The sequence below is a fragment of the Sabethes cyaneus genome, chromosome 2 (genome assembly GCF_943734655.1).
Source record: "Sabethes cyaneus chromosome 2, idSabCyanKW18_F2, whole genome shotgun sequence".
NCBI classification, from domain to species: domain Eukaryota; kingdom Metazoa; phylum Arthropoda; class Insecta; order Diptera; family Culicidae; genus Sabethes; species Sabethes cyaneus.
In genome coordinates, this window is record NC_071354.1 from 18,197,998 (window position 1) to 18,219,046 (window position 21,049).

The following is a 21,049-nucleotide window of genomic DNA, read 5'->3' on the forward strand; positions in this document are numbered from 1 at the left end:
CATAAGGATACAGCTGTTCCATGTCCTCGCATTCCTTTTCTTCCATGAGACACGTCTAACATCTTATCGCGGAAAAACTGGAATTGCAGTCTTCGTTTCTGTTTATATCGTTCCACGTTTTGACGACTCTTCTGCTGCAGCATCGACGTCCGCACAGCATTCTTCTCATCTAACATCCTCTGGCATTCCTGTTACGTCGACTCCTCTCAGCAAACCCAATGGCTCCTTTTGCTGCGCTGTTGATGACTGCTTTAACACTATCCCAGCAGTTCTCGAGATGACTTTTAGCCTCACCCGGCAGCGCAGTCCCAAAGCGCTGCGCATACTCAGTAGCGAATCCAGGTAACTGGAGTCGTTCCAGATCGTATCGGGGCGGGCGACGGTACCGAATGTCGGTAACAACGGAAAGTTTTTGGCACAGCTTGGATATCGTTTGCATTTTCTTCTTCGTTTGGTAGTTTTCTGTCTTCGGAGACCTGCACGAACGGCAATGGATCATCCAGATCAAGACGGATTATCTTACGATCAGGTGCCGTTAACTGAGTTTTGAAAGTTGACGACGGCTGCTCTTCTCTCTTGCTGATAAGCCTGACACTCGGCTCTTGACAATAATTTTTTTATAAATTTCATGTCCCACAAACGGTACACTCGGGTTTCTTCGTCGAATCCAGTGAGTGTGCATTCGTTACGCTTCTATTTTTGGAATTTGTGCTATCGCTTTCGCCCCTGGAACATGCATCAGGAGTTCATATTTCGGTCCAGAACGTCTTTGGCACATTCGCTTCAACGCCTTTCGCTGACTTTTCCTATAAGAAGTACATGAAGATTCGGCAAGATTTGTCATCAATGAACGTTAAATAGTATCGGCCTTCACCCAGCGATTCTTCCTCCATAGGTCCGCAAGTATCTGAGTGAACAAATTCCAGCAGATCTGACGCTCGTCACCGGACTTGCTGGCAAACATGTGTGCTTACCCATAGCACATATCGTGCATTTTTCGCTCCTCCTGGACGACTTATCACACTCGACTACGGAAACATCTTTCATCTGTTGCAGATTGTCTAAGTTGACATGGGCAGTATCTTATGCCACATCTCCGCACTCTGTTGCGACGAACACGCCAGGACTTCTAATTGCAGCTGATCCAGCTTTAGCGCTTTCTACTTTCAGTAGCCGTTATTTCATCATCCAGAATTCATAACTTTAATACCATTCTTGCTGAACGTAGCCGTACGGCCACGTTTGACAATCTGATTCGCCGAAACCAAATTTGTCGAAGGCTATTACCTTCAGTGGTCTGTTGTTGGCGTTAACGACTGTACCACTGCTCCTCGAGGAGCTCTCCAGGAACCGCTCCGTCTTAGCAAAATTATTGGAAGCACCAGAATCAAATTACCAGTCGTCCCAATATCGTGTCCCGACGGTCCAATACCTTCGGTAATTCATTCAATTATTATGCGCTTATTATCGTCCGTCTTCCACAAAACTATTCATACGATTAAACTCCTGATGTTACTTTCTTTGTCTCTCTCTGTCGTCTCTCTCCCTGGCCCTGCCCTCATTCCCTACATTTGTGTACCTCGAACGCCGACAGCATCGTACACCACGCTTTACCCTTCTTGATGGGAGTTGACAAACATTCCTTTGCAATATGGCCAAACTCGTGCCACCGCCTACATTTTGGCCCTTTGCTGAATGACGGATGCGGCTCTTCATTGCTCTTGACTGGGTTTTCGCACGGTTACTTACATATACAGCTCCTGATGAAGATAGATGGTTCCAATCCCCGCGTTGCCGATTGCAAAACCGGTTCCTCATAGCTGGTGTGCCGTTTCTATGATACCGTTGATGAATTTTTCCATGGAGTCGTTGGTAGTTAGGGACGTCCAACCGGTGTCCTCGAACCCTGCTTCCAACCTCGACCACATTTACGTAATTCACCGGATCCAATAAAAGGATAATTTTCGCTTTGAATTGCGCTTGGAATTGCTGGCGTTGGAGCATCGACGGCAGCCGCCCGAGTTACATTTTCATCCAGCTTCGGCTTGACTGCTTCCCAAAGATCTTCCAGTTCCAAGAACTTCCACGTAGGCCAGTTCACGACTTCACGTGGCCTAACAGAAGTGGTATGGAGGCAGACTTAACGAACCGGATCCGGATCGCTGAAGCATTTTTTCCAGTAGGCTAGGAACTTGTCGTTGGAGTGGTCATGTTTGTTTTAAAATAGCTTGGAACTTGAACTGGTGCTAGGCCCTTTTTCTCTTATGGATTGATTAAAGCCGTAAAACAAACTACTCCGGTTAACATATCCCTCACTCAAACGCTTAAGGTGCATTTAGGTTGCCAACATGTTGCAGGCAACTAATTCCTAACTGTTGCCCGATGTTTCCGCGTAATTATAGCAACATATCACAAATGTCCAAGTGACAACAGAAGCAGCTGCTTGAGCAACAACTAGCGACATGTCGCATTCCAAATGTTGCCAAAAAATTGTCTGAACACATCTTTATGTAATCTTCGATAAAACGCTAATCAAAGATATTCCATGATTAGATTGTTTTTAAAACAAATTAATTTTCAGTTCATACATTTATTTTGTATCATTATTCGGTTATAAAAAAGTTTTTAATCAAGCTTACCATACTAGACGGATCCTTCGAACATGCCGACGCCGAGGAGTAAATTCCTCCGAGTAAAATGCAGCGTCAAAAACGGCGTCTGCTTCGTCGGGAACGAACGCAACAGGTACGGTTCTCCGTCCCGTACATCTGGGTTGTGCGAAACGTTAACATTTTCGCCGCTGATATCTTCGCACAATTTGCTAAAGTCCCAAAGCTTCAGACAGCAGTCCAGTCCACCAGTTGCGAGCACCGTACCATCACGGCTAAAACAGAGCGAGTGGATCGAAGCCGAATGGCCACAAAGCGCTGCGATTAGGTGCCCATGGGCTAGATCCCAAACCAGAATGCGACAATCGGCAGAACCGGAAGCCAAATAGCGACCGCACATCGAGAATGCCAGCGAGTAGATGGGAGCCTACAAAAAGGACAAGATTTGAAATCCATCTTTCAAAAAATGATTCAAACTAAACTCACCTTATGGCCCGTCATAAGTCGCAAATGATTGCCGACGCAAACATCCCACAGGCGTACGGTTCGGTCGCTTGAACCGGTGGCGACGTAATTTGAATTTGGATGAAAGATGCAAACATCAACGTCCGACAAATGACCTGCGAATACGCGTAGCGGTTGGTGAGAGTCCGTCGCCCAAAGGCGAGCCGTTTTGTCGTGCGAGCAGCTCAGAAAATAGTGCCCATGTGGTGAGAAGCGTACATCCCAAACGGGAAACTGATGTCCTTTGTACACCACCACACAGGTCCAGGTGTGCAGCGACCATAGTCGAATAGTGCAATCTTCTGAACAGGACAGCAGCATGGTTCTGTCCGGTGAAAATGCGCAACGAAACACCGGGCCACTATGACCGTGCAGTACGCGACTGGTTTCCGCTTTCCGATCATCCAGCATACGAATCAAAACATCATCCGCATCACGATCTATCTCTTTCAGTTGATCGGCAGTCTTCATTTCACGTAGTTTGACCGGCGAAAGGGACCAAACTTTTATGGAAGAATCGGAAAACCCTATCGAAATCAAGCTGGAGTCTTCACAAATTTCCGCACTGTAAAATCAACAATCATAATTTCAGTTAAAGCGGTTAAAGCATAAAACAATCACAACATACCATGTCACAGTGTAGTTTGCATTCAACATCGTATACATACAAACGGACGGTAAGCAATCCGGTCCCAAGTTAACCCGTTTTGAGGCCTCTCGTAGGGATTTAATTTTTTCCACCTTATCAACATCCTTAAGCTTTGGAAGTGGGATTCGATCCAATGCTGGTGCGTTCGGGTCTGATTTCGACTTCTTCGAAAACAATGGATCCTTTTTAGGTTTTTTCTTTTTAGGCTTATCCGGTGCATCTGGATCCATATCATCGTCTTCCTCAGGCGGAGCCTGAACTAACGTCTGAACATCCGGTTCCTTCAACAATCCATAGTATACCTTAACTTTATTATCCAGACGTTTCGCTTCACCAATCATCGCTCCGGAAGTGGCATCACATTGTGCCTTGTTACGAGCCACACCTTCGTACAGATCAAAAAACAAGTGCTCATTAACGATGTTCAATATGACGGAAGCTTTCTTCTCGTGTAAATGTCGTTTCAGCAACGACAGTGTATCTCGCGAAATACGGATAGTAAATGCATTTGATTTAAAAGTATCAGTCAAATCGTTCCCGCTCATTTGATCTCTCTTGGTCACCATGGCTAATTTCGTTAGCTCATCCTGATAGTAATACTCCTGCTCTGGACCGAATTTGGTTATTAATTTTTTCGCCTGCTCTTCATGACCATTGTACAGCAATTCAATGTACATGTGTACCAGTACCGGGTACAATATCAGAGCTAATTCGTGTCGGTAGATGTCCAGCGATTCCTCCACAAACCTGCGCAGCTCCATATATGATTGTTCATAAATATCTGGATCTCCTTCACTTTTATACGCTGCCAGCACGCTGTTAACATCCGCTTCGCCGGCGGCATTTTCCGGAACATCCGAAAGGCCGGCTTCTTTTTTAAGAACATCTTCAGCTCCCTGCGTACAATCGAATAATGTTAACAATGTTTGATTCAGTTTTATGAAGTTGACCTACCTTTAAGTTGTACTTTTTCAGAACAGCCAAAACGGCCATAAGGTCCGTTTTGTTTTGGGCCATCGCGTAGTTAGCACTTCCGCTGTTATTTTGTGTAATTAAGATAAAATTCTTTCAATTTTTCGAGTGGCGATGGCGACACAAAAGAAAATCCTTTCCTTTATGACAATCACAATCGAATGGACGACGTTTAAACTTTATAGAGATACACCTACGAAAGACTGGTGAATTTGACTGTAAGCTCTTTTTTCTTTGTTTCCTTGTTTGTTTCCGATGAGAACTCGTGGGCATCGTATATATAAATAAGAAAAAGAAATTTCTTTCGAATTTAGTAAATTTAGGTATCTTGGTATGTACTTGATTACTTGATTACCCCTTCGACTTTTTGAAATAGGCGACAATATGGAACATTTGGAAAACCCGGAAAACCACAAAGGATGCGTTCATATGTTTGTTATTTTTCTCGGTGCACCTTCGTCGTCGATATAATTTTCGCAGCGCCAAGTATCGATATTCTTTTTGTTAAAATATCGATATCGTCCGTACGATTTTTTGTCTGTGCGCAAAAAAATATTTACAAACATTCCAATCCAGCGCGAAAATTAATAAAAATAACTTGCTGGTCGCGGTCGGTAGAGGGTACGAGTTTATCATTCCTTTCCTTTCAGTATTCTCAGTACAGGCTAAAGGAAGTGGGGAGCTGCACGGTTCAACTTATCGTGGCAATGATTCAAGGTGAAACTAATCGGGCTACATATGTGAAAAACCGCTTCATACGGGACTACAACATAAAAGTAGTGGACGAATGGATAAATGGTTGTGTTTCGTTTTGCTTGCAAGAAAATCCCAAAACGTCGAACGATGCCCTGTTCAAGTTCGCCTTCGACCAGTGGATACTTGCGGATTTGGGCGAGGTTGGTGTATCGTCGCTACCAGCCATTGTCGAGACGGAAACGAAATGCTTCACTTTGAACGGAAGTTTTCCGTTGCAGCTTAACTATTTGATCGATATTTCCGAACCGTGTTACGATCAACTGAGGAATTTGTACAATAAGAAATTGGATGAAGCTGAAGATGAGATTCAAATGCGAAGAAATCAAAATCAACACGTTAAAAAGAAACGCATGCTGAAGCTGGAACTGACCGATGGAAAGCGTACGGTTATCGGAATGGAGCATAATCCAATAGCTGCCCTAAATACGAAGCTTCCTCCAGGGGTTAAAATCTTGCTAACGGGTCCAATTCGTTGCATCAATAAGGTGCTTTTTCTTGAACCGAGACATGTCAGAATACTCGGCGGTGAAGTTGACACAATGCTGATTTCCCATGCGTTTGAAAATATTTTACTGCGTGCTCTGGGACAACCTTTAAATCCTAATCCTAAAACAGAATACGAGGAACCCACAGTTGTAGAGAAAAATCGAAAAACCACGTACAACAGTATCCCGTCGATTCCAATGGTATTTCCATCTCCGGCGAAACCGCTTGGAACTAGACATATTGATGATTTGGAAGACGATATGTTTTTAGACATTGATTTAGATGGGATTGATGGAAGAAAAGAACAGGCTCCCGAACAAGTTCCAACGATAAGCACCCTGATGGATGACGATGATGATATAGAGATAATGAATTTGCAGGAGAAAGAAATTATGGATCAGCAAGTATCGTCTACGAAAACTTCACAACCGTCACCCACGTCATCGCGTTCAAAATTACCAACAATTCGTCAACCTAATTTTGAGTACCCTGACGATGACATCGACGCTATGAATTCTTTGGAAGATGAAATACGCAATGAGCAAAACAACATGGTTACTTCGTATGATGAGCAACAATTTGCACTGCATGAAAACCCCCGATCGCCAATACAACCAACAAAGCGTGCTAGGCTCTCGTCGTCTACGGACCGCACGCCCGTCCGGACGGTACAACCACAATCGTCCAAGTTCATCGACGATGGCCAGCAACCTTCCACCAGCAAAAACTTCGACAAATGCTCCGTTTCGGCCTTCTTCGAGGATAGCCTCGATGGTGACGACTTCCAACTGGTTGAATCTCAGCCGGGTGGTGATGACATTCTTTCACCCCGCTATAGATTTCAGCTGGAAGGCTACAGCTTGGTGACGGTCGCGCAAATCAGTCAACTGAACGACCTGGACAGGGAGGAGCGTACCTTCGTGGTGTTCGGCGAAGTCGAAGAAGTTTTCGAACGTATCCGCGTTACGGATGATGGTTGGAAGCTGGGCGTCATGATAACCGATCGTTCCGAGCGGTTTTTGCCGGTTAGTTCAGTCTTTTTGCTTTAACGTTAATATTTTTTTCTGTACAACAATAATTGTTTTGTAGGTCCGTTTCCATACTACGGTTATCAGTAAAATGGTTGGATATGATGCTGGCTCGATACAGCAGATGAAACGAGCCAAAAATGCCCAAGTTATGAAGCTCCTCGAAGAGGTACAGTTAAAAAGTGTTCATGTTCATAGGGACCTTCTTTACGATTGCATTTTTTTCTTCTTTTCAGATCCTAATCAAGTTCAAAAACCAGCTCCAAGAGCTACGCACTTTCATGCGAATTCGTTACCACCAAGGCAACGAATTTCCCTTCGTAATGGAGATATACGATTGTACCAGTCCTCGGTTAGCTGTACTAACCGATAAAGTTAACAAAGAAATCCATGCGAAACATTTACGAGAAATCATTCCCTCGAATTGTGATACTGGCCAGTGAGTACAAGATTATACGACGAATTTGTTTGTAAAAATATAAATCTAAAAATTTATTGATCAGTTTACATTCTTCTTATTGATTTCATTTTGAATCACAATGTCAATGGTTAAAAAAAATAATATCGTTATAGACTTTGCCTACCATCTATATGCCTAATGAGTAATGACTACGTTCGAAACTAGTGACGACGTTCGATGACTTGCGGTTTAAAAAGTAATAACTTCATTTGTTCGTAGGTGATCCACATCACTACATTCCACGAGACTAACCGTGCAAAAGATGGTACGAATCCTTTGTAGAATGCGCCCACGCCTTCTTTCTTGCCCATCTTGATGGCACACTCTATCACACCTTTGTATTGCCCCTTCGGAGAGTTCATATAACGGGTCTTAACTACATCAACCGGTGAAGCGACTACAGTGGCCGCAAAACCGGCTATCACTGCGGCGCTGAAATGTAACCGAACATCGTTCGGAATGTGCGTATAGGTTAACAGGCAATCCTTCACCACATCGTAGCATACGATTTCGGCCACGTTGATGATAGCATTACGGCCGATGTTGGGGACTGCGCCTTTCCATAATCCACGCACGCCTTCTTCGCGGCCTATCGTTCGGTACGCTTCCAGCGTGGAAGTGTACCGACGACCGGTTGTCGATCTGGTTGCGGCCTGGAAGCGAACCTTAACCACGTCGGTCGGGTGAGCTAGCATTACTGCTAGGCCACCGGTTGTTAGTCCAGCGCAGATTCGAGTGGCAATTTGAAGACCCGCTTCGTTTTCTGTTGATGGAAAAGTGAACAATTAAATTAAATGCAAACCAATTGATCGGTTGATTAACTGACCTTTAAAAATAGACGAATAAAATACTTTGACTGTATCGTACAGTCCTATCCGAATCGAGGAGAAGCACATCTGACGCTGCAGCCCAGCCGACAGGCCACTGTATAACGTGCGAAAGCCCTCCTGGCGGGTGATGGTCGTAATTGTTCCGACAAGCCCGCGGTACTGCACATGCTGTACCACGGGAAACGCGGTGGGATTTAGTTTGAGCGACTGCACCGGCGCACTGCTGATATTACCAACAGCTGTCGTTGGTTTTAGCGCTGCGCTTCGCACCGGTTGCTCTCCCTGGATCTGCGGGAGAAGAAAGAAAACTGTTAGTATGGTTCATATCGAGTCTTATCTTGATTTTACAAAGGTTTAAATATAAGGCAAAAAAAATCAATTTCGTTTAAGTATGCAAACTCTAGAATGACGAACGCCACAAATACAAATACAAAGATAAAGCAATAAGTAAAAGCAGTTATTGCCTTTTTCATCGGCATTGTCATAGAATAAAGAGACTATTGCCGCGCGAATTTAATCGTCGTCCAAAGTTCACATATAAACATGGAATTTGCAATAGTTCCATTGAATACAGTGGATTGCCATTCCAACTATATGACAGACTTGAAAATTATTCTGTGACAATCATAAAATCATATTGTGCAGTGCATTCAACGATCGGCATGTGAACAAAATAAAACACAACAATAGTGTAAAGAGGCACGGCACGGTAATCTTCGGCACGTTGTGCTTTCTGATGTGTTGCAATCCATCGCGAGAATAGTTTACTATTTTCAGCTGCCAACTGCAACGACACGAGCCAGACTTTGTACCAAAACAATCAATCCTAGACAACGTACCGACGGAACTACCGTATTCGCCCATACAATAATCTACACAATCTAAAAACTTTATAGCAATTGTATTCAAAAGGTGGCACTAAAGTCAAGAATTAATAATAAAACAACTCTAAACGGTGGCATTAATGCTGCTCTTACAAACTAAAAACAAAACACAACTCACCTGCAGTCTCACTTTGGCCGTATCCAGCGGAAATGTGACGAAATCGGCCCAGCACGCGGCCGTTCCGGCTGTGAGCAGTTTGACCGGCACCGAAGCGGTCAGCTCTTGTCGTTGCGGAAATTGACGGTTCATGATGATAGCTGATGATTGTGATGTGATGACTGTGTGTCGGTTTTTACTTGGCGAGTGTCTAGTTACACAATAATTGGTGCTCCTTGGTTTAATTTATTATATTTCCACAGTTCGCCGGTTTGGTAATTGCCAGCAATATATATTGTATATAGAAAATGAGAAACACAACACTTAAGCGATGAAGCACAAAACAGTGAATGCCTTGCTGCGGCGATTGTCTCCGAACTTATAGGCTCGAAAGGAAAGGATGCGAAACAATGAAACCCAATAGGTGGCCAATTGTAGCCTGCGAAAGAGATAGATATAGAGAAATTTTTTATTACCTACATACATCCTCGAGCGAATACCTTACTTTTTTAGATAAATCATATTTGAAAGATTTGTGAACTTGTTGGAATTTTTTTGTTAAAAAAGTTATATTTTAACATGACATTGATATGAGAAAATTATTTTACATTTTCTCAACATCGAACGATCTCTAATTGTGCCCTATTTTTATTATAATTATTTAGCTCTGCGTCAAACGATCAATCTCCCCATTGCAAAAAGGCTCTAGCCAAGTTCACGGCACTTACGTAGGTTATCTTACACAGCACAACAAGCATGACTTGCCGAGTTCGCTGTGTTTGGAAAAGCCGGTATGCAAAAAGTTTCGATGTCATTAAATCTCCTTGCCGGATGGATACCGCGCTGCTCCGCTCAACGGTTATGCCGATTTTTGCGCCAACTATTAAGCGAGAGCTCGTGTGCGCATAATATCCTCTCGCGAACGCGTCACATCACTTCAGGTGTTTTGTCTGGTGCGATTTAGCGCTGTTTACGGACGAACGAACAGAAGTAGCGGCGCACATGCGAGCTAGATTTCAATGTTTGAGGCCAAACAAAAACGACCTTGCCAGTTTATCGCCGATCGACCGGATTCAATGCTGAAAATTATCATTAGCCTATTACAACCTGTGAATCTGGCTGGCCGGTTTTCCTAAGTCTCAGACAAACTAAACAAAAAAAACAACGCAACTAAACCGTTGCCGCATCATAGTGACTTATGTCCCACAAAATAATGTTACGAAAACAATCGTGCTGTTTTAGTTCCACTTGTTGAGGTTTTCAAATAACAACTCCTGCCACGATATTTCAACATACTTCAAACATTTCTTTTTAGAAATATTTTCAAGTGTTTGTACAGTAATTTCAAAGTCCTGTCTAATTCATCGTCAGTTGGCTGATAATTCTGTCTAATGTCAATATCAATGATCTGTACGAATCAAGAATGATTAAGCCATTTAATTGAACTTCGTTTCAAGTTCGTCATCTCGAATGTATAATCTCGATGAAAAAATGTAAACAAATTTGAGTTCTCGTAAATTAAACCATTCTACAACGCAAATGGAAGAAGGTACGAAAGGAAAATCCCATTCGCTTATCGGACTCAAGCCGGCTTGAACCCAAGCCACACCTGATTCTCCATCCCGCAGGAAATTTTCCATTGTCATAGGTAACAATGTGCTATTTACGAAAACTTTTCCATTGCTACCTTCCTTTACTTCGTAAACGAGATTCCATCCATGTTTTTCCTATACGATTATTTTTGGCAGATTTCTAAACTACCTACCTGTTATAGATAAACAAATTCTCAGATTTCATGGTCAAATCAACACTTTGGATCGAAACTATCAGCTTCAATCAGAATATCTCAGATTGTCACTCTAAGGGAATTTAATGCTCAAAAATGTCTCAATTCAATTCCACATACCGATCGAAAAAATTGATGATATGATTTTTGATCAGGACGGGCCCGGTTGAAATGTAAAATCGAAGCTATTTACCCGATCGGGCCCACTCCGATCAAAAACTATATATTCTGAGTTTCGATCGGCATGTGTTATAGCATATTGTTTAATTCTGATCGGAGTGAATTTTTTTATTGAAACTATACTTGATCGATATATAAAATCGAGAAGAATGCTTTTAAAATCTGTTAATCAATTACAGAGAAAATTTACCAGACTCCATATGAAAACCACATTTTCACTAGTGAATTTAAAATCCAACCAAAAGAATATTCAATTGCGATTCATGTAGCTGCTAGATCTTACAATTTTCGTTGAAAAAAGATCTGTTTTTATGAATAGCTCAAACATCCATTCGAACAAATACTAAATGACTAAAGAACTGTTGACGCCATCCGGACCTGTGCGAACAAGTAGAATCCGGGAACGGGTTTCAGAATTCGGTAGCAAATTAATTGGCGGTCATCTCATGTCTCGCACTGGTCTTATGATTAGTTCCAAGTTAAAATTAACTACATCTGTAATACCTAATGGTTCTCATACAATACTCTACGACTATACCTAATTGAATAAGTAAATTCAATCGTTTCACCTTTTAGAATATCACGATATTTATTAAATGTGACCTTCATTCTGAACCATGGGCGTAGCCAGAAAAGTTCCTTGGGGGGGGTTTTACCAAAACAAATCTGACATAGTCTAACCGTAAGCAGCTTATTCAGGAAATGGAGTATTATTTTCAGTTAAAAACTATTTTGGTTGAAATTGAGTGTTCTTCATCAGACAAATGCCGCTTAGTTGGTTTCGAGGTACGATGCTGGTCTAACAAACCAGTCGTTGCATGTTCGAATCTCGGCCAGGCGGTGCTGCTAGATAGAGCCAGTAGGATTTTTGTACTAGCCCGGTAACTGTCCTGTACTGTAGTAGCCGACTGCGAAGTCTGTCGATGAAGAGGGATCAAGTCTTAGAAAGGACGTTTAACCGTTATGTGTGCGACAAAAAAAACACCTTTAGCAGGGCGACAAGGGTACCCGGGTACCCACAATTGATATTGTTATAACATCAACAATTTTAAACCGATTTTGATGAAATAGGTGTCATTTGATTCGTTAATTTATCTAGTTTTGAATCATTCGGCCGTTTTTAATGGCCAAACGGCCATTAAAAACGGCCATACAGGGCCCGAAAATCCGGAATTCCGATAGAGTGTCCGCTGTGGGATAGAAAACTGATTGTATTGCAGGAAAATCAGTCATGCGAATTTAAAAACTCTAAAAATTCATACAATGAACTATTTCATGTAATGGGATGAATCAGGTTGGCCATTCCGGAGTAGGTTCCTGCGGGGTCATGGGTGGCCAGTCTAGGATTGGAAGTAAAACCTAGCAATATGGGTATCAAAGTTCTTGGAATTAGTTCGGTAGGTGATATTTTTTACATTTCGAAGTATTTTGATTGGTTATTTCGAAAATGGTTTCTACGGGGTCACAGATGATACCGCAGGATTCAAGATAATGCTTAGCATTATCAGATCAGTTCAAAACGTAGAACCATCCGTTATACATTTGGAATCAATTCCGAAATTATTAATAAGTACTAAACTGGCCATATCAGTTCAAAACATCTAAGAGATCCGCTAAACCAATTCTAGTATTGGGTTATGTACCCAACTGGCCATCTATAACCCTACAGGAACCCAATTCTGGAATGGCCAATGCGATCTAAAGTCACCAATTTATATAATAAGATGAAAAAAGGGTCCACAATGTCAAGTTCAAAGCTTATAGATTCGCTGAAAGCTGATATTCTTTCAAAACAAGCGGCTTCCTACGTTTTACCGGACGTTGCTCCGGAATTATCGATTCCCGGGAACTACATATCATTTGATGGCCAAATGCTTTATCTAATCAAAACTAGATAAATGTACGAATCAAATGCCACTGGTTTCATCCAAATCGGTTCAAGATAGCCAAAGTTATGAACATAGCAAATCATGGGTACCCGGGTACCCTTGTCGCCCTCCTACGTAATAAAAAAATTCAAGTGCCTCTCATTGCTAATCCCCTTTATGGATATGCACCAAAAAACCGCAATAACTTAAGATCAACGAGTTTTACAATGTCGCAAAATTTCAATGACGTATGTTTTAAATTGAATGAGTTATAACTATTTTAAAACTGAAAAGGTACCCGGGTACTCTGTTGCACACATAACGGTTAATCCCACGACTTTGCTTTGCTCATAACAAAAAATCAAATTGAAATAACAGAGTTAAGGTTATGGCTTCCCAGCCAGCATTGAGGTATGTTGTATGTTCGAATCTCGGCTGGAAGAGGCTGTTAAAATCCATAGAACTGAGTCTCTTCAAGACGCAGCGAGAGTGCTGAAGAACAACTTATGCTGTATGATTCTCAACATCGCTCGTAAGGTGATCCGACGATCAGATTTCGAAAAGAGAGGTTTGATCCTCAGTAAATGTAGTAAACTTCTTGGCTAAGCAGATGACTTTGCCAGCTGGCTAAGCAGGTGACAGAAACTTTTCCACGACGAAGGCCATCTGGTCGGTGTTAAATCAGACCGGACCAAGTCGCAAAATTTAAAATAATAAGTTAATGACAGCAAACGATTAAGAATTTCGTAAGCTACATTTTACTCTAATAAGATCAAACAAACGTTGCAAACAGCCAGAGATATGAAATGGTTTCGAACGATCGACAGCTTTATACTACACAGCAGCAGCAAACTTTGACTTCGTTTTTCACGAAATCAGATTTTTGTCACTTGGTTCGGTCTGACTTAGCACCGACCATCTGTGCTAGACTGAAGGCGGAGCCTAGCAGGATTGGACTTTAAATCAACGCGTCGAAGACCAAATACATGAATGATAATAGCTCAAATGGTCGCTGTTAAGTCAGACCGAGCCAAGTGACAAAAATCTTATTTCGAGAAAAATGCGTTCAAAGTTTGCTGCTCTGTATGGTTTGTAGCTATCAATTGTTCGAAATCATCTCATAACACTGACTGTTTGCAACATTTATGTAGTCTTATTAAAGTAAAATGTAGCTTAGAAAATTCTTGAACGTTTGCTGTCATTAACTCATTCTTTTAAATTTTGCGATTTAGTCTGGTCTGATTTAACGCGGACCAAATGAGACGAACGTGCTTTTTTCGCGAACAATAATCGTTGACGGCGACGAACCAGAAGTCGTAGATGAGCTCGTGTATGTGGGATCGCTGGTAGCCGCGGATAACAACACAAATAAGGAGATCCAGCGGCATATTCAAGCTGGACAACGGGCCTACTTTGAGCTTCGCCAAACGCTGCGCAAAGCTATCTTAGGAACCTGACAATGTACAAACCCCCTATTAGACCGATAGACCATGCTCACGGAGGACTTACGCGCCTTTACGGACGACATTCGACGAAGTACAAGCTGAGAGCGAAGGGTAGCGAAGGTGCATGAATCAAGGGCAACATTCACTGCTCGGGAAGATTACCAACGTACATTTGGCGAAAGTCAGTAAACTACAGTGAACCAGTCACGTCGTAAGGAAAACGGTTCTATACAACAACCCCACCGACACTGGCACAGAGCGACTCAACGTGCGAGATGGCTCGTCCAGGTCTAAAGCGACATTTTTTATTTTTTAAGTAAAAAACTGCGACTTTAGAGATACCTGGAAAATGGGCGACGAGTAACCCAAGATCGCATTAAATGGGGCTTAAAACAGCACAAACCACCCCGGCTCTAAGTTCACGACGCCGACGGGGATCGTACAATCAGCCCCGTACATTTTCCTTAAACTGCTTTAAACAACAGCTGGCTGTGAAATTTCAAGCTTGAAAGTGTATAACAAATTTTCTCCTGGGGGGGGTTTGAACCCCCAAAACCCCCCCCGTCGCTACGCCCATGTTCTGAACACTGATCCATTCTAACGTAATTTCACACTCCTTTGTCTAATGAAAAGTTCTAACCCTTCTTAGCAAGGAACATCCATCATTAACGGTCACTTGACTTAATAGATATGGTAAATTATACCTGCCGGCAAGTAGGTCCTTTAAGAACATAGCATCTGTTATACACATTCTATTCTCAAAGCTATCCGTTCCAATCAATATACATATTGATTTATAGTCAGTCGTCTCTTCGGATCATTCTAAATTTGACAGGACATAACGAAAATTCTCTTGTGAAATCAGTCATTTCGCCTTTTGTGGACTTCGTAGAATGGTTGCCATATTATACTCGCGTACTCAACCACGCTTCGTGCAAAGGAATTATAAATCGAGATAATGGTATTTGCCGGCAGTAACTTTTAGGTCAAACATTTTGCAAAAACAGATGAAATGTTGTACGCTGTTTTGAAGAATTCGGCAATCCTTAAAACATTGCACCGGTGTTTCGATCACAAAAATCTTCGCAACGTCGCCGTAAATTAACCCTTTATAAGGCCGTGGCAATAAAATTGCCAAAATATTTGTTTTGCGTCTATAATGACATCAATATAATTATAGAAGCAAAATAAAAAATTTTTGTTGGTGGCAATATAGTTGCCACTGCCTTATAAAGGGTTAAAATATAAACTTCAGGAAGAAGTTACGGGAGCTCGTTCAACGAAAACGACTGTAACGAAAAGCAATGTTTCAAGATGACTCCCCTGAGGGCTGAGGCACACCAGACCAGACTGAGATTGACACTGACTTGCTCTTGTCGATCTTGATAATCGCTTTCCACTTCAGATTTATGCCGCCTATTCCATACTCTGGTACTACTTACTGTAGCAACCGAGAGCCGGGGTGGCTCTTGTCGTGTCAAGAATTCCTTTCCATTGTACCCGGTCCTGGGCTACTCGTTGCCAATTCGTTGCACGTCTCGACACACGCAGGTCGGCTTCAACCCGGTTGAGCACGTTGGACTGCTATTCATGATGCCGACGGAGTTCTTTAAAAGAACGGATTTCACTACACAGTCGTCCGGCATCTTTGCGATTTGACCGGCCCGCCGTAGTCCGCCAACTTTCGCCAGGTGTACGATGGGAATTTCTCCAAGTAGTGCCTGCAACTCGTGGTTCATACACCTACACCACTGTCAGCTATCCGTTTTTACTTCGCCAAAAATAGTCCGCAACACCTTTCGTTCAAATATTGCAAGTGCACGTATGCCTTCCATAAGCAAAGTTGCTGTCTCAAGTCCGTAGAGGATTACCGGTCTGATTAGCGTTTTGCACATCCTCAGCTTTGTGCAGCGGCATATGCTTCTTGATCAAAGCGTCTTGCGGAGGGAAAAATAGACTCGATTTTCAGCTTCTTGAATGCGTCGTTGAATCTCTTTACTAGTATTATTGTCGGCGGTGACCAGAGATCCCAAATATACGAACTCGTCAACCACTTGCAGTTCATCGCCGTCAATAGTCACTGTCCGTGGGAGGCAAACGTTGCTTTCTCTGTAGCCTCTTCCTACCATATATTTGGTTTTCGACGCATTGAGTTGTATTCATATCCTCCTAGTCTCCGTTTTTAGTCTGGCGTAGACTGCCTCCGTCGTCCCAAGGTTCATAGTAATGATGTCGAGGTCGTATACGAAGACTAGGAGGCCCACAAGCTAGGAGAGGAGCGAAAACGGAGAACTGTTCGCAGAATTTTGTAATAATCATGACCGTTGGTGTATCGCTCTTTCTCCATAGCCCAGCACGTGGGCTTCCCGCGACGACCAAACAAAACTCCAAAATGGCCGCATCTGCATAAACGAATTCCAGGACTCTCTTTTGCTGGTGTTTGTCCACTTCGAAAAGGCGGTCGACCGTCTCAACCACGAAAACATCTGGGACGTACTTAGACGTAGAGGAGTTCCAGATAAGCTAATCCATCTCATCGAGGTTCAGTACGAGGCGTTCTCGTGCAAGGTTTTGCACAACGGTGTTTTGTCCGACCCTATGAGGGTTACTGCTGGCGTGAGACAGCAGTGCATTTTATCACCGCTTCTGTTTCTCGTCGTTATGGATTAGATATTAGTTGGAGCAATTGACAGTAGACCAAATCGAGAGTTGCCTTGAATTCCCCTAATGATGGAGCAGCTACATAAATGATCTCAACCTAGCCGACGACATTGTCTTATTGCTCGAACAACGCCGAAACGATATGCAGAGCAAGCTAACTGACTTCTCCGAAAGCGCCCAGGCAGCAGGTCTCAGGGTCAATGTAGCAAAAACTAAGTCTATAGTAGTAAACGCTGATAATCCCATCAACTTTCCCATTAGCGGGAAATGAAAGCCTTTCAATATCTTGGAAACTAGATAACGCCCGATTGTAGTACCAAGAAAAACATAACCAGACGGATCTAGAAGGCCTAGGAAGCCTTTACATGCCTGCGAAATATCTGCTTCTTAAGCTAGATTACCGTACATCCCAAAACCCGTGTCCCCAACTCAACTCAAACAATAAATTCGTATTACTGTGCACCTACGAAACGTGGTGCGTCTCAGCAGAGACAACGAAAAAACTACAGGTATTTATTAATCGCTGCCTAGTGGCCAAACAATTGAATATCCATCGAGGAACTCCATCGTCGATATCATCAACGGCTGATAGCAAAAGAAATTTGAGATCGTAGGTGGAAGTGAATTGGACACACCTTGACGAGAGGAGCGAACGAGATCTGCAGAGAAGCATTCGACTGCAATCCACAAGAACAACGAAGCAGAGATAGACCCAGAGGTCTCATGGCACGCAGGTTAGCCAACGACATCCGGGCTGTAGACGAAAACCTGTTGTGGTGATAGGTGACGTGAAAGCCATGGCGTGTAACCAGCGGTAGTGGAGATAACTGATTTCATCATTTCGCTTTGTCGGACCGGCGGACGCGGACCAATGAGTACAATAGCTTCGGACAGTAAAGGACTTTTTACGTTCGAAACTCAGAATATCGTGTTATTTGGCATGCAAAGTGTGTTAAATTCTATTTTGAGTCCCCAACGTGTTCAACTGTGGATGCGTTAGTGAAAAAAATATATTTGTAAAAAATTCTTTTTCTGAAGTCGAAGGATTAAAAGCTTTCATGAGAATTTTTCTAAAGTCACGATGTTACTCAATTTTAGTTCTCAATTAAATTAGTTCTCAAACTATTTTCACTCCTTTCAATTTTTAAGATTTTCAAACGTTTTTGAGGTAATAGTTATTTAAACAAAAGGATAAATAAACCGGAGATTCCACCAGACAAACATTTTTTTTGAATAATCATCGTTGATAGACTTCAAACGGATGTATAGCTTTCGATCTGTATCACTTCACGGAATGCATCAGGACGTCCGCAAAAGTCGAAAAACTGTTTAACTTCGGTGTGCCTTTGCATTAATTCGCGCAAAAGATTTTTATTCTTCTGTAAAAATGTGTGCTGTAATGTGGTAATCAAATTTTATTCATGTAGACAATTTACAGTCAGATGAAGTACCCCAAAAATAAATTAATTAATTAATTAACTTCCACCATTGTAGATGAATGGTAGTTTCCTTGTTTACTCGCTATTCGTTTAGTGTAACTCATATGACATTGAAGTTGTTTTTCAAGACATCCAATCGGTTTCCTATTGAAGCAAACGCCGTTTAATGATCTATCCTAGGCCCTGTAGTATATATTGGATCCGAATCTAATTTGCTAGAACCATCCCTTTAGGCATTCATCAAAATATTGCGCTGAAATATTTCCATAACAAAACGCCCTTATTTTGATGTAATTGCGAGTGCGTAAAAATATCAACAATGTTATCGGTTTTACACAAATCGCACGAAACATAAATGATCATTCGAATTATCAATAGCTTTTTACAAGATTTCCAATAAGAAGATTTCTTAATTTGAGTATTTGAGAGTACTTCCAAAAATGAAATCATTAAATGTTTAAGATGTCGTCGTTCTTAGGGCTCCTACTATATGATAGCAACTTATTTGTATTTTTGTATTTTTTGACTTTCAAAGTTTCGACTTTCGTGTTTTCATTGTTCCAAAATTTTCTGCTGTGAATCAGACAAACAATACTAGCATTTAAATTCAACTTTGACCCAAGCGTTTTATCGTCTACCGTCTGCCTGAATAACTTAACTATAACTTCCTGTCCTACTTACCGTTTGTTAAATTTATTCACTTCCGAAGACTACGCTCAGCAGCTCGTTCATTTGGTTTTGTTTTTTGTTATTGAAAAACAATAAATTCACACATCATTAAAACTTTTGATTGCTAAATTTTTAACACCAAGTCGTAGGTAATTCTTCTAAAAAATCCATTTTGGAAATACATCAATATAGCTCAAAACTGCATCTTTAAAAATGTAACTAATTAATGTAATTGATCAATCACAAGCTGTTGAAAATCTAACTCTATAAACTAAGCATTGGCTCAACACATAGTAACAGAATAACTAATTTATTCAGGCTTATAAAACTGGTTGGACAGAATAAAGGAGTGTTCTAAGTTGTGGACGTAATTAAGTTATCTTATTACTTAATTCTTGATCACAAGATAACACTTAAATGTAAACTAGAATTCAAATAAACTAGCAACGCGAAAGCTTACCTTAGTCTTTCACTGAACACTTTTCCACAAAAGCAAAAAAACAAAACGTTCCACAATCCGGGAAATCTCCGGTATCCTTACGAGGAAAATCACTGATCTATATCACTGTGCTCACAGTTCATGGTGCTCCTTGCACGGCAGTACTAGCTCTGAACTTCCTGATTACGCAGGTACCATAATTTATACACTTGTTGCACCCTTAGCTAGGCGTTTATTCCTTTTCCGTTATCTCACTTTTCTCCCCGGAACCGCCCACCGTTTCGCGATGATCGTTTCACTCCGCCTCTATAGATGCACGGTGATCCCGTCCGTTCGTCCGGTCAGTCCGTCTCAGCGAGAACTCAGTCGGCAGTCGACTGAAGCGCGGATCTGTCGGTTCGAATCGTTTTAAGGCTCCACGCTCCAGCCAACCGATGTGCAACTTTTTTTTCGCTCGGGTACAGTATTGGTTCGGCAAAACAGACCTCTCGTCGCGTCGTATCAGCCAGCAGCCACATATGTTTCGCGAATGCGTATGTATACGCGTCGCGACGCGCCATTAGTTAAAACATTAAGTATTGAACCGTCCGGCACGGATACGCGGTGGCGAAGCTTGCGAATCCTAATCCTAGGGAGTTCCGGGTTTCGTTGACTTAAATTGAGTAGAAGAAGGTTTTATTTTTCTAGTTACTATTCGAAAAAAAAACAGAGCAGATAAACCATCCCTCCCTTGCTTCGGCCATGCTTACACGCGAACTGGCATGCATGCATGGCATGTTGTTTGGCTGACCAATACATCCATCAGCTGGTTGACTAACTGGAATTAAAGCATTCTATTACTTTCAATCATTAAATGAACTTCGGTCGAGCTTTAATGTCTTTCACGTACCTATTAAAAAACACTTCCCATTACGGCCTTCAAAAGTTTATTTTTAAACTAAATGTCTGAAACGATGTCTCATTCCTTGGACATCTCATGAGGATAACTAGGATAACTGTTTGAATTATTACCGACACTTGCATGATACGAATTAATATCAGTGCTATGTGAGAAAAATTTAGATTCTCTGTTTGCAGCATTTCATCAAAATATTTATGGAAACGATTTGCCCTTGGCGAATAAATTATTCTATTTGTAAACAAATTTGGACTATGCAAAGCAGCTGGCCATTTATCTCTTTTAAAAATAAGCGATATTTAATATCAAAATCAAAGAGATCCCAACCAACTAAGTGTTAGCTTCATTGAGGGCAAAACTCAGTAGGCTGATCGCGAATTGATCTTTAC

General features: G+C 41.9%; 3 protein-coding genes across 3 annotated transcripts; 1 reads left to right on the forward strand and 2 right to left on the reverse strand.

Annotated features, from left to right (window-relative positions):
- Positions 1-2,611: 2,611 nt before the first annotated feature.
- LOC128734888 (transcription initiation factor TFIID subunit 5) lies at positions 2,612-4,877 on the reverse strand. Its single transcript, XM_053829285.1, has 4 exons — positions 4,717-4,877; positions 3,742-4,658; positions 3,096-3,678; positions 2,612-3,036 (listed from the first exon to the last, which is right to left on the reverse strand). The coding sequence occupies exons 1-4, from the start codon at positions 4,777-4,779 to the stop codon at positions 2,644-2,646; spliced, it is 1,956 nt and encodes a 651-aa protein (XP_053685260.1). The 5' UTR covers positions 4,780-4,877; the 3' UTR covers positions 2,612-2,643.
- A 564-nt stretch (positions 4,878-5,441) lies between these two features.
- LOC128737700 (recQ-mediated genome instability protein 1-like) lies at positions 5,442-7,454 on the forward strand. The gene is made up of 3 exons (XM_053832395.1): positions 5,442-7,001; positions 7,066-7,173; positions 7,241-7,454. Exons 1-3 carry the CDS (start codon positions 5,442-5,444, stop codon positions 7,445-7,447), a joined length of 1,875 nt encoding a protein of 624 aa, XP_053688370.1. The 3' UTR covers positions 7,448-7,454.
- A 67-nt stretch (positions 7,455-7,521) lies between these two features.
- Positions 7,522-20,038, reverse strand: LOC128735692 (mitochondrial uncoupling protein 2-like). Its single transcript, XM_053830175.1, has 4 exons — positions 19,784-20,038; positions 9,297-9,714; positions 8,291-8,582; positions 7,522-8,227 (listed from the first exon to the last, which is right to left on the reverse strand). Exons 2-4 carry the CDS (start codon positions 9,426-9,428, stop codon positions 7,626-7,628), a joined length of 1,026 nt encoding a protein of 341 aa, XP_053686150.1. The 5' UTR covers positions 9,429-9,714; positions 19,784-20,038; the 3' UTR covers positions 7,522-7,625.
- Positions 20,039-21,049: the final 1,011 nt, after the last annotated feature.

Coding starts and splice junctions, on each gene's coding strand:
- LOC128734888 (XM_053829285.1), bottom strand. CDS start 4,779: ATGGCCCAAAACAAAACGGACCTTATGGCCGTTTTGGCTGTTCTGAAA. Junction 3,679..3,741: donor GCAAACTACACTGTGACATG/GTATGTTGTGAT, acceptor TTGATTTTACAG/TGCGGAAATTTGTGAAGACT. Junction 3,037..3,095: donor GACTTATGACGGGCCATAAG/GTGAGTTTAGTT, acceptor TCCTTTTTGTAG/GCTCCCATCTACTCGCTGGC.
- LOC128737700 (XM_053832395.1), top strand. CDS start 5,442: ATGATTCAAGGTGAAACTAATCGGGCTACATATGTGAAAAACCGCTTC. Junction 7,002..7,065: donor GTTCCGAGCGGTTTTTGCCG/GTTAGTTCAGTC, acceptor ATTGTTTTGTAG/GTCCGTTTCCATACTACGGT. Junction 7,174..7,240: donor TTATGAAGCTCCTCGAAGAG/GTACAGTTAAAA, acceptor TCTTCTTTTCAG/ATCCTAATCAAGTTCAAAAA.
- LOC128735692 (XM_053830175.1), bottom strand. CDS start 9,428: ATGAACCGTCAATTTCCGCAACGACAAGAGCTGACCGCTTCGGTGCCG. Junction 8,583..9,296: donor CGGCCAAAGTGAGACTGCAG/GTGAGTTGTGTT, acceptor CTTCTCCCGCAG/ATCCAGGGAGAGCAACCGGT. Junction 8,228..8,290: donor TTATTCGTCTATTTTTAAAG/GTCAGTTAATCA, acceptor TTCCATCAACAG/AAAACGAAGCGGGTCTTCAA.